This window comes from Sciurus vulgaris (genome assembly GCF_902686455.1).
Source record: "Sciurus vulgaris genome assembly, chromosome: X".
NCBI lineage: Eukaryota > Metazoa > Chordata > Mammalia > Rodentia > Sciuridae > Sciurus > Sciurus vulgaris.
In genome coordinates, this window is record NC_136471.1 from 1,986,563 (window position 1) to 1,999,100 (window position 12,538).

The 12,538-nt window shown below is 59.0% G+C and overlaps 1 protein-coding gene across 3 annotated transcripts; it reads right to left on the bottom strand.

The window, feature by feature from the left end:
- Nucleotides 1–2,653: 2,653 nt before the first annotated feature.
- On the bottom strand, nucleotides 2,654–12,075 carry DUSP9 (dual specificity phosphatase 9). 3 transcript variants are annotated; one of them, XM_079124048.1, is made up of 4 exons: nucleotides 11,929–12,075; nucleotides 6,076–6,480; nucleotides 4,394–4,849; nucleotides 2,654–4,113 (listed from the first exon to the last, which is right to left on the bottom strand). In XM_079124048.1, the coding sequence occupies exons 2-4, from the start codon at nucleotides 6,446–6,448 to the stop codon at nucleotides 3,788–3,790; spliced, it is 1,155 nt and encodes a 384-aa protein (XP_078980174.1). In that variant the 5' UTR covers nucleotides 6,449–6,480; nucleotides 11,929–12,075; the 3' UTR covers nucleotides 2,654–3,787. The 3 variants fall into 3 exon arrangements, with proteins under 3 accessions (XP_078980174.1, XP_078980172.1, XP_078980173.1); XM_079124046.1 differs by lacking the exon at nucleotides 11,929–12,075 and adding an exon at nucleotides 11,012–11,303; XM_079124047.1 differs by lacking the exon at nucleotides 11,929–12,075 and adding an exon at nucleotides 7,039–7,258.
- Between the last annotated feature and the right edge of the window lie 463 nt (nucleotides 12,076–12,538).

Sequence of the window (12,538 nt, forward strand, 5' to 3'; positions counted from 1 at the left end):
GATGTACAAGAACAGGGCCACCATTAGCAGCAAGGGAGGATGGGAAATAAAATTTCTACCTGGGAAGGCATTATTGATCTTTGGACATTTTATTTCTAAAAGGGAGAAGGGGAGGATGGAGATTGGGGGACACTTAGCATCTCTTCCAGCATCTTTTCCAAAACTGGTCCTTTGCCAGCGTTGGAGAATTCCCAGTCTTTTAAACTATTGCATTCTCCCTATTCTCTCTTTTATTGACCAATTGTTGTATTTTTGATTTCTAGAAGTTCTATTTGGTCTTCTTTCAAGAGTACCTGGTCATTTTATAGTTCTTGTTCTTTCGCATAGCTTCAATATTTCCTTTGACTTCTTTTCCCCTTCCTTCCTTTGTTCCTTCTCTTTCTTTTTTCTTTTTTTCTTTTTGGTACTGGGGATTGAACCCAGGGCCACTCTACCACTGAGCCACATCCTCAGACTTTTCATTTTATTGTGAGACAGGGTCTCACTACGTTCTCCAGGCTGCCCTCAAATTTGGGATCCTTCTGCCTCAGCCTCTCAAGTGGCTGGGATTTCAGGCACTCACCACCACACCTGGCTTTTTATTTCTTTAAGCATATTAATCACATTCTGTGTCATATAATTTTAAAATCTGCTATCTTAGAAGTGATACTTAAGTTTTTATATTCGTATGTTTCTATCACTCATGGTAGCTAGGCTCCTTATACATTTTTTTCATTATATATTCAAAAAAATTCTATAGGAATTCTTCGTGGCCTGTGTTTAAAGGTCGCCCCTTCAAAGAGGCACTCTGGGACCATTCCACCTCTGGACAATTTCATTTAGAACTTCTAAACAATCTATTTTATTTTTCATAATGGGGATCAAACCCAGGGGCACTTAACCACTGAGGTACATCCTCATCCCTTTTTATATTTTATTTAGAGACAGGATCTTGCTGAGTTGCTTAGGTCCTCACTAAGTTGCTGAGGCTGACTTTGAACTTGCCATCCTCCTGCCTCAGCCTCTCAAGCTGCTGGGATTACTAAACAATCTATTTCATTAATATTTTGAGCTTTCACAGTCTAAGTGAAATCTGTGTAAGAGAGTCAAATACAGCTTCAAGACAAATTCTGGAGCTTCCCACTGATTCCATCACTGTCCCTCCAAGAGAAATTCTGGAACATCCACTACTGTGTGAATAAGGCACTCTAATTGAAAATTTCCACTTGTGGCAATGAATTCTCAAGGAGGGACATTTTCCTTTTATTCTACTTTCGCCCAAATCCAGGGTCAAGATAAGCACACATCCTCACCTCTTTCGTGGGGGTATTTTTTCAAGGTCAACTATTGAGTTTGTTTTCTATTGCTGCTATCGCTAGTTAGCACAAGTGTAGTAGCTTAAAACAACACAGTCTCATGCTTTAGCAGTTTCGGAGGTCGGCGAGGCTGTGTTCCCTGTGGAGCTCCTGGCTCCTGGGCCTGGGAGATGCCCTGCTGCCCTTGCAGCAGCTGCTCTCCTGATCCAGGACCCTCACCCCTTCTCCCCTCAGAGGCTTTCTCTTACTTTCTCACCACCTCAGCCATACAGTCACATGGTTTTAGATTTCCTCCCAATTCTGGGGCCTCTGGAGCAGGAGGGCTGTCTGCATATCTGTTCCACATTACTCACGAGTCTTTGGCTGTGGTTGGGACCCTGAGTGTCTCCAGAGGACTTGGTCCCCAGAGTGGTGTTGTTTGGAAGTTGTGGGACTCTGGGAGGTGGAGCTCAGTGGGGAGTCTTTAGGTCACTGGGGACAGGCCCTTGAAGGGGACTGGGATACCCTGGCCCTCTTTCCCTTTTCCTTCCTGGCCATGAAGTGAGCAGTTTTGCTCTACATACTCTCATCGTGATGTGCTGCTTCGCCATGAGCCTAAAGCCAAAGGGCCGAGTGATCCCAGACTGGAGTCTCCGAAACTGGGAGCCAAGATAAACCCTCTCTCCCGAGTTGGTCAACCCAGGTGTTTGTTGCAGGGATGCAAAGCTGCTTTCTTGAGCTCTGCCTGCTCCCCTCTCACCTCTAGCTGCCCTTGGGCTTTGCAATCTCTGTGGTGCCTCCTGTTGCTGTGGAGAAGGCACAGGCAGTGTCCCAAATGGAGAGAGGCAGGCCCCAGTGGTCACTTCAGGTGGCCCAAAGACCTCCACAGGGCCCTCTCCCCCGGCTTAAGACTCTGCAGTCCAAATTGCACATCGTGTCAGCCAGAGTCCCTGTCCTCCCCCTGCAGCTCCCATCAACCTCCTGACAAAGTCCAACAGGGCCTCTTGAGGCAGGGCTTGGGTCTGACTCCACATTGTTTTGGGGATCAGTTGCCAAACTTCATGGCCGATTCTGGTCATCACTTCCCTGCTGTGTCCAAGGCAGTGGACACGTACCGTGTGACTTACTAACTCAGTGAGTTCTGTCTCCCCCTCCAGCCAGCTCTGAGCAGCCAGGCCCTTCTGCTGGGGCCTGGTCTTCAGCAGTGTGTGGCAGGGTGGTGAAGGAATGGGGACTCAGACGTGGGTGACGTAAAGTGGCACTTGAGTCCCTGGCACGCCCTCTTATGGGCAGGCAGAGAGGGATGCTAAGGGTCTCCTTCCCCACCTTCCCCCAGACCCTCTAAGGAGCTCAGGAAGCAGCTTTCCTCTCTATTCAGTATCTTAAATAAACCGTTTATTCAGGAGGAACAATTAAAGAAAGCAATCATGATGTGGATTACAGAAACAAACAAGCACAGCCCCACTTCCAGGCTCGAGGGGAGACGGGACTGCCGGCCCCAGGCGAGCGTGTAAGTGGAGGCTAGTGTGCATGTGTGAACTCCGATGTGCGGGCGTCCCGCAAGGGGTGTGGCCTGCAATGAATGACCGTGTGTGTGTCTGCAGCTCGGCCCCTTCCCCACCCCCAAACCAACAGCGGCAAAATCAAGGCCTCAGCCTTCCCTCCCTCCCCTCCCGGCTCTTGCTCTGAGACCCCATCTCCTCCGGTGGCAGTTTGACCACCCTCAGTCACAAAGAGCCCCAGTGATCCCGTCAAGACATCTGGGGGAGGAGGAAGGAAACAGTCAGGGTGCCAGATGTGTGGCCAGGAACCCGCCCAGTGGCTCCCAGGCGCAGCAAGAAGCCACCCAGAGAGGCTGTCCCTGTGGAGGCCGGGCAGTCATTGCATCTCTGGGTCTACATCCTCTGGAGGCTCCCAGCCCTAAGAGGCCCAAGCCCTTGTCAGAGCAGCAGGGAAGTGACTACCCTGGTGGTGGTGGTGAGTCCCTGCCCACGAGTGGTCATTTGGGACAGGGAAGGGACCGGGAGCAGGTTCTTGTGGCAAAGGAGGTGGCACACACCCTTCCTGAAGGGGGAAACAGCAGGGAGCCCCAGGGCCCAGCTGAGGTGGCTGAGCACCCAGGACCCCAGGGAACCGGCAGCCACCTGGAATGGTCCTTCAGACAGGGAACCCCACCCCACCCCCCAAAGAGTAAAGTAACAGTCGCAGAAGAGGCAGATTCTGGAGCGTGGTCCCACCCGAAAGAGGTACGGGTCAGGCCGGTGGCCCTGGGGCCGGCCCTTAGGCACGTTTAATAGGATTCCCGCGGCTGTCCCGAGTGGGTAGGGCAGGTCTCTGCTCTGGCCCCTGCCTTGCTCCACTGCCCCCAAGTGAGGTATTGAGCTTTCCCTCCCCCAGCCCCCCTGCTTATGGCTGAGTCCCCTCCCCTCTTCTCCCCTACTACATGGGTGGTCAGAGCACCCACTGGGTGTGGGGTTGTGGGTGGGGACCAGCTCTGCCAGCCCCACAGGGTCTTATGTGGGGTCCAGCTCAAAGACCCCATCGCTGGTGGGGGTGGTAAAGAAGGAGGGTGGGTCGGAGGTGGCGGACTCCTGGCCCCCACTGCCCTGCCCCTGGGAGCGCCTCTCCTCCAGGCGCAGGCTGCGCTCAAAGTCCAGCAGCTGCCCCATGAAGTTGAAGTTGGGCGAGATGTTAGACTTCTTCCTCTTGACCAGGTCATAGGCGTCGTTGAGCGAGAGGTGGAGCTTCTGCATGAGGTAGGCCACGGTGACGGTGACAGAGCGGCTGACCCCTGCCAGGCAGTGGACGAGCACCCCGCAGTTCTGGGACAAGGCCTCATCTAGGTGGGGCAGTGCAGGGTCAGGGGGACCCCAAGGACCAGTGTGAGTGAGACCATGGCCAGGTGGCCTTCCAGCAGGGCCCTTGCAGCCCCCGCCCTGCCTCAGAGTCCTGGAGGTTTCCCTAGCTGTGGCCTGAGCCTTGCCCGCCCCAACCTTGAAGGGTTATCCCGGCTCTGGGAGTGGCAGCTAAGCTTCTCAGAATTCTCTCCAGGGCCAGGCAGGAGCTAGGCTGAGGGGGGTGCGGTGGAGAGGAAGGAAGGGAGGGCAAGGCAGACTCACCAATGAATGCAATGGCCTCCGGAAAGAACTGGGACAAGTTCTGGCTCCAGTGGTCAGAGATGGGGATCTGCTTGTAGTGAAAGTCACCATTCTTCTCGAAGAGGTTAGGAAGGTTGGGGGTGACATTGAGGATGTAGCGGATGCCGAGCTTGGCCAGGCTCTCCAAGTTGGCCGAATCCCGGGCACTGCCCAGGTAGAGGTTGGGCAAGATCTGGACTGGGAAGGATGGCAGCAGCCCCACTGGAGGAGGCGTGGTGCCTTCCGAATCCAGGCCACAGCTCATGGAGTCGCGGTCAGCCTCAGATTCCGCGTCAGAGCAGTCGGAGCCCAGGCACAGGCCACCCAGCCCCACCACAGGCACTGGGCTGGGCACTGGGGCCATGCTTGAGCCAGCACCACTACTGAGGCTGGTTTCACACAGGTGAGGGCATTCGGCCTGAAATCTGGCGAAGCCACCTGTGGAGGGAGAAGCAGAGGGTCCGGCTGACTGGCTTCCTGGGCAGTCGAGTGCCCCTGGCAGGGGTTAGGGAGCTGACCCTAAACAACCCACGGGGATGGCAGATGTCCCCAAAGGGAATAAAGAAAGTCAGCAGCTTCATTTATATTGGGGGGCCACGCGTGGTACACTGTGGGTGCCCCAGCCATCCTCATTCAGCATTGGCCAGTGCCCACTGTGGCCACCGGAGGTGCAAGAAGCTGGTTCCTGACAGAGCCACCCAAGAGGTGCTCAGAGCTCCAGGGCTGCGAGCCGAGGCAGATGAGACGGCAGCTACCAGTTAAAGAAGAGGAAAGGTTCAGATGTCAGTTCTCTACCTGCTGATTGGGTGTGGCCAGGAGAGCCCTCAGGGATGAAGTGGGACCCCAAGAAGTGGGGAGCTTGGGAGAGAGTATGACATTCCATCTGAACGGTCCCAAAGTCTTGAAAAGCTAGCAAGTCCTTCATCTACAGATTCTGCCATTTCCCTGGGCTGGGGGTGGGGGCCTGGAAATCTGACACTTCCTATATTTATATATTCTCATTACAGCCCAACTGACCTTTCTTGGTGACCAACCGATCAGGAGGTGGGGACAGCTGCCGTCTATAGGTTCATGGGAACCTTGCCCCTGCACTGGGCCTCTGGGGAGGGGGTTGTGGCTTAGCAAAGAGCCAACAGACCTGTATCAGCTTGCCTTCCCTTCACCCACCCGGGCCCTGCCCTGACTATGGGGGAGGCTGATCCCTTGTCCTCGTGCCTTCTCCTGCCTGTACAGCTTCTCCAGGATTTCCCCCCACCCTCTCAGGGCCTGGGATTTTCCCTCCTGCTGTCTGGCCCCTGCCTCCCTTGAGGCACAGGGGACCAGGGAGCATTAGGGAAGCAGGGAAGCTGTTGGCCAGACCCAGGCATCCCAAACGTGGTACTTGGTTCTTGAGCATCCTGGTAACTAGGTCAGCTCAGCCCAGTTCTCCCCATTTTGTAGACTTAGAACTGGGACTTTGCAAGGGTGAAGGACCTGCCCAAGGTCATGATTAGGCTCCCCTCCCCTGAAAGCAGCCTCGTAGCTATTGGGAGAGAGAGTCTTACCTCCACTATAGACAAAATAGATGGGGCTTACCCAAGGTCAAATTAATTATGAATCCCTTTGGAAACCAGGGCCTTGCCTCCCCACGCAGGGGTCCTCCCCAATACCTACCCCATACCTACCCTGCAGGTAGTATGCCAGGTAGCCTTCCTCACGCAGTTTCTGGAGCAGGGTGCCCAGCACCGACTCGGCCTCCCACTCCTCAGCCTCGGCCTCGGCCTCCCCACGCCGTCGCCGGCCCCCGCTTTGGTCGTACAGGAGCACCGGGGCAGGGGGAGGCGGCTGCAGCGGCGGCCCGGGCAGGAGCGCGCGCACCGACAGGCTTCCCCTCCGCAGGCGGCGCAGCAGCAGCGCGGGCAGGGCCACGCTCAGCGCCCCGCCGATGCGCGCCGACTCGTACAGCTCGCGGCTGCGGCAGTCCAGGAGCAGCAGCCGCGGCCGCGGGGGCGACAGCTCCCGGCGCAGCCACAGGCACGAGCGGCCCAGACTCTCCATGGGCGCGCGGCTCTCTGCACGTCGGGCGGGCGCTGCGGAGAGAGGGAAGGCGCGCGGTGTGAGCTAGGGTCCCCGCCGACTGCGGGTCCGGGGCCGAGATGTGAAGCCAGCCCCAAGTCCTGAAGGCGGCCGCCGAGTCCCGCAGGGACACTCGTCCACCTCCAGCTCCTCTCCTCGCGCTCCACCCGCAGTGAGAACACGGAAAAGGCGCCCCGAGAAAAGCACCGCGGCAGCCACTCGGGCGCGGGGCGCTGCTCCCTGCCTGGGTTAGGGAGGCGCGAGGGGCTCCCAGAAGAGAAGCGGTGCCCAGCGGACCTTCCGGGCTCCTCCGGGCGCCCCTGCCCCAGCCCCCTCCCTTCACACCTCCTTTCTGGCCCCTTCGCCGGGCCTGCCTCCTATCACGCCCCAAGTTCGAGCTTACGACTTCAGGGGTGTGTGCGCGCGAGGGAATGGGGTTCAAGGCCTCGATCTCCCCCACGGCCAGGCGCGCCCAGGGAAAAGGGGCGACGAGGTGAAGGGCTTCGGCGAGCCCGCTCGGAGCTGAGCCGGCCCCAGTCCTCCCCCCTAGGAGAGAACAAAAGGAGAGAGACCTGGATCCGGCGGCTGGCGGCCGCGCGTGGATGTCCCGGCCAGGGCTACTGTAGTGGCAGGGCGCTGGGCGCCGTCCCAGGGCAGGGAGTCCCCAGGCCCGGCAGCCGGGAGGGGGCGGGGCGGCGGAGCAGGCTCGCACGTGGAAGCCAAGCCTCGCGCGCCGCTAGCGCGCCGGCAGCTTCCTGGCAGCGAGACCCAGCTTCCACCTTGGAAGCCTCTGCCTCGGGACGTGGAGTAGCAGCTCAGAGGGGCGGGCCGGGGCGGGGCGGCGGGGCGGGCCCAAAGGGGTCGGCGAGCCAACGGGTGCGAGAGAAAGCAGTCGGGTGGGACCCGCGAGTGGCAGGCTGAGCTGGGGCTTCCACCCAAGCGGGACAGGGTCAGGGCAGAGGCCAAGGGCAGGTCAGGGGCCCAGCAGGGAACCAGTTACAGCTCCCCTGGCCGGCGCCAGCCTGGCCCCTGGAGGCAGGGGGAGGGGTGGGGACAAAAGCTCAGTGCTCCTGCCCCAGAAGCTGCTTCCAACAACTCACACAGTGGTCCTGGACCATCCTATTTCCCGCCTGGACCTCAGTGGGCCCATCCGTATAATGGGCTCATCAGAGCCACTACCCTGGGCCGCCGTGGGCCTCCTGAATTCTTGGAGGGGAGGAAGAAGCAGGACTAGAAAACCTGCTGCTACCTTGGGTCCAGAGCTCTGCCCAAAGCTCCTCAGAGGGGGTAGGCAGGCACAGGGAAGGTCCTCAGCACCCTACCCCATGCCGCCTTCGTTTGCACAGGCCTGGCTAAAGGTGCCCAGGAGCCTTAAACAGGGGCACTCCACTCACATCACACTGATGTAGGAGTCACCCCTGGCTTCTCCCCCTGCCTTCTCTCCCTAACCTCCTGGACAGATCCATCTGGAGGGAAGTAGTTTCTACCAGAATCTCTCCATCCACCAGCATCCCTCTGCCTGCGCCACTGGCTGTGGGCTCACATTCGCCATCTCTTGGCCAAGTCGCTGTCACAGCTTCCGAAACAGTCTCCCTGTCTCCTGCATCAACTTGTTCTTCACCCTGCCTTGCTCTGTGCCAGAATGCCATTCATTCAACAAAGTCGGGTGGCCTGCATCCTTTCCTTGGGCATAGATGATGAACAGGCCTGACACACAGAGTTGCTGCTTGCCTGGTGCTCCCTCCCAGGCCAGCAGGACAGACCAACGATAAGCTAAGAGGCTGAACAAGATATCAGGGGTGATAAGTGCTGAGACAATGAAAGGAGGGCTGGAGGAGGTTTCTAAAATGCTGGATCTGGCTATGTGTCCTTTCTCTGCTTAAAGCCCAACAAAAGCGAATAACAGTGTTGAAGGAAAACATACAACAGATAAGATAAAGCTCATACCAAATAATCAAAAGGGTAAGACCCTGGCAGATAAATCGATAAGGACCTCAAAAAGCCTGCAAACTGCACGAAGGAAGGAATGTGATGGGGTAAAAAATATTTGGGGATGATTTAATCTCAGTCATGGAAGGGAAGCCAATTCCAAAAACAAGGTAACAACAGCAAACAAGGTAGCACTTCCCACTTGCTACATTAGTAGAATGTTCTCAAAATGAGAACACACAGCATTGGCAAGGCTGCAGAGAAACCTAGCACTGTTCTCTTGCTGGGGGATTTTGGTCCTTTTGGAAATTAATCTGGCAATGTGCATCAAGAGCTAGACAAAAAAATCCATACCTTTGGCCACTTCTGGGAATCTACCATAAGGAACTAAATAAAAGCAAGCAGACCTATTCACACAGGATGGGTACCACAGAATGTTTTCCTAAGAAGTGAAGAACGCAAAGCCACGGAGAAGTGCAACACTTAGAATTACTGCGGGCCATTCCTGTGTCTGTTGAAAAGCCTCCCCCATGAACCACAGGGTAAGATGAGACATCATGTGAAGTGATGCTAAGGGAAGCAGCAGGGTATGGAAAGCTAGGTCACCTCTAAGGGGCCTAGGCCTGCTTTCTCCCTCCCTCCCAGCAGTGAGCTGTCAGCTCCAGGCTTCTAAGGCCACAGGTGGTGGGCTTATCTTTGGCCACACCCACCATGTCCCTGCCTCTAGAGTACCAAAGCCTGCACGCAGGGGATCTAGGTGACTGGGCCATGCCCCTCTAGTCCTATGGGCAGGGGTCCCATCCTTCTTACATAGGCTGCCTGCCCAGATTCTGCACTTTCTCCAGCCCCCTCCCACAGGCCAGCCTGTAGTGTCCTCTCTTGGTTCTCCATGGACTCCTGCGTTTAGGCTGTGGCATAGTCCACTTCTCCCTTTCACAGTGCACCCCTGGAAGAGGGACTCTGCCTTCTACCTTCTCCATCTCCAACATCCTAGCTCCACAGTGACAGACATAGGTTGCCACTTGGCCATGGGTACCCAGCCTGTGGGCTGCTTCCAGACCCCACCGCAACTGTGGGTGGGACCTTGGGGTGGACAGAAGTTTGAAGGCACCAGAGGTTCTGCAATGTCCCGACTTGGCAAACAGGGTTGGGGTTTAGTCACATTGTGGATGGAGTGGCAGCGGCATGGGGAGACACGTGCCCCATTCACCCTGTCATGAGGGCTCAGTGTGCTCAAAGAGAGCCTCATCAACCCGAAGGAAATTGGTACTCCTGAGGTGCCCAGGCATTGCTCTCTGGAGAGGGCTCCCTGGAGGAGGTGACTAGCTGGGGTGGTGGAGAGGAGGACGAGGAGGAAAGCAATCTTGGCAATGGCAAAGGAAAGGAAAGTCTAGACTCCAACAATCCCGCGTCTCCAAACACCTGAAGAGTGGTTGCCCTGCACCTTGTTCCAGATCCCTGCTGGGAAGTCCTCCCACCGGGAGAAAACGGGAGTGAGTGAGAGACGAGGGGCGCTCAATCTCAAAAGTCAATGCTCTGTGCCCGGAGCCTGCAGCGCCCGCAGCGCCAGCAACAGGACAAATGGGAACCTGTTGCCACCTCCGCACTGCAGGGCTGAGTGCAGCCAAGCTCCGGCCCCCCCCCCCCACCCCGACCCTCGTCGGGCCCGCCCCTACTCAGGCCCCCTGCAGCGCCTGCTCCGGGCGCTGGCCCCGCCCCGCGACTGCTCCCCTGGCGGGCTGTGCTAGGGGAGGCAGCCGCGCGCCCGGGCCTTGCCTGGCCCCCTCTGGCGGACGGAGCCAGGCGGCGCGCTCGCAGCTCGCCGCAGGATGGGCGCTGCGCCCACCGCCGCCCCCGCTGGGTACCCCTGGCCTTCGCCTGGCCCGGCCAACGCTCCCTGGAGGCCGCCCGGACGCCGTCGCCCGCAGGCCCCGCGCGTGCCGCGTGCGCTCTCCGGTCCGGGTAGCCTCCCAGGAGCAGCGCCCCGCCTCCCCCCCGCCCCCCAGCCAAATGCACCGTTCCCGCCGGGCCGAGTGGCAGGATTTCGGCTGTCGCGGCCCGGTCACATGGCTAGGAGCACAACTCCCAGCGACAGCATTCCTGCCAAATCCAGTGTCTTTTCCACCAAATCCACTTTCCGCTGGGGATGGCTTTCTGCTTTTCCTGGTCGGGTTCCTCGCGGGACTGGGAGTTCCTCCAAGGCAGGAACGGGTGTGTGCCGGCCCCAATCTGGCCCCAGCCCCCAGTGCAGGGCCTGGCACGCGCCCGGAGCTCACCGAAGAAATGCTCGTTAACAAAGAAGGCATGAATGAATGAAACCAATTGTTGCCTGGGGGAGCCCAGGAGGGTGCTGCTCCTGCTTTTGCCTTCTGCCGATCACACACTCCTCCCAGACACGCACAAGCACACGTGCACACACAGCCCTCCCCGCCAGCACACACGCAGACAGGGACACAAACAGTGCACGCGGACTCCAGCCCTCATGAAACCAACCCACTACGTGCGGGCCGGGCAGTTGGCACACCTTTGGGCCCAGCTGGGCCTCCTCCATTTCAGTGCCTGCCTCTTCCTACACCCCCACCCCCGCACCCCCCCCTCCACATCTAAGTACAGTACCTTGGGCCCCAAATGCCTTCTTTATCTTTTAGGGAAGAGGTCCTGCCAGTCACTGGGGAGTCTCAATGTCTGTTTAGGGAGGCACCTGGTGGGGTGAGGGGTGCCTAGGCTGGTGAGCCGATGCCGAAGGAGAGCCAGAGGTGCCTGGCAGAGATGCCACCAAATGCTGCAGCCTCTAGAGCCCTCTGCCAGGTGTTGGGGAGGAGTGGTGGGAGGGACTCAGCGATGTGGTGGGGGGTGTTGAGGGCTATTTGCGATGGGGGCGGGGCAGGATGCTGGAGAGCATGCAATCAAGCAGGTGTGCGTGCAAGTTGGGGTGTATGAGAGTGCTTGCTGGGGATGCTGGAAGTGCCTGCCTGGGGAGTGTTAGCCACGGGTGTGGGTTTGTGTTGGGACTTCGCTCCCGGGTGGGTGGACTGCAGTGTTTCTGGGCTGGGAACGTGGGTGGGGTGTCTGTAATGGGCATATGGGGAGTTTAAGATGGTGAGGGCATGGTGGGGGGGCTGTGTTAGTGCAGATATAGCAGGGATGTGTTGGCAGTGTGTGCGCGCCTGGGTGTGTACTGGGGCGTGGCAGGGTCTGGGATGGGTGTTGGCCTGAGTTGGGGACAGTGGTGAGTCGTGGGCCAGGGGCTACTGATGTGTGCACTCCAGGGACCTGCGTCCGTGGTGCGTGGTTGTGCACACGTGATTGTGCAGCTGGTGGTTGAAGTGGCAGGGGACATGGGAGGTGCACTGGCAGGGTGCGGGGTGTGTGGTGGTAGGACCGAATGGGTCTTGCAAGGGTGAATGCCTCGCCCCGGCCGGGCTGTGCACTGACAGGACTTTGGGGGTGCGGGGTGGAGGAACACACGTCGGGGGGCAGCCAGGACGGGTGGGGGTGGGGTGGGGGCCCTGGGTGCCGCGTGCTCCGCTCACCTCCGCTAAGCTCGGATCCCTGCACCCGCTCTGTGCGTCGCGGCTGGGAAGTTTCCGAAGCTCGGGCGGCGGGAAGCGCCACTGCCACTGCCGAACGCCACCAGAGCCCCGGGCGGCGGCCTCGCCTGGAGCCTAGGGGCCGCCGCCGCCGCCGCTGCGGAGGGAAACTCCAAATCCCGCCTCCGCCTCCGCCGCCTCCTCCCCTCCCGTCGCGGTCTTCTCCGCCCCCTGCCCAGGAGGGGCAATGTCGCCGCCGGCGCGCAGGGAGGGATCGGGGAGGGGCCGCGGCCTGCCCAGCGTCTCCCTCCGCCTCCCAAGCCCCCACCCGCCTTCCTCCCACCTGCAAGCCTCTGCCCGCTCCGCGCGACCTGCCCGACGCGCCCGCACCCCCAACCCCCAGCCTCCAGCCCCCAACAGCGTTGCCGCATGGGGGCCCCGAGCTCGGGCACCAGAGTGGTGTGGGGGTGGCCCTGACCTAGGCTGGGCCTGGGTTAGGGGAGGTTGCTCTACAGAGTCTACACTGGCATCCCCGCTTCCCGCAGGAGGAGCGAAGGGGCCTGTGGTGGACCGGGCACAGCTCGGTCTCCAGGCACCTCCGGCTTCCACAGTG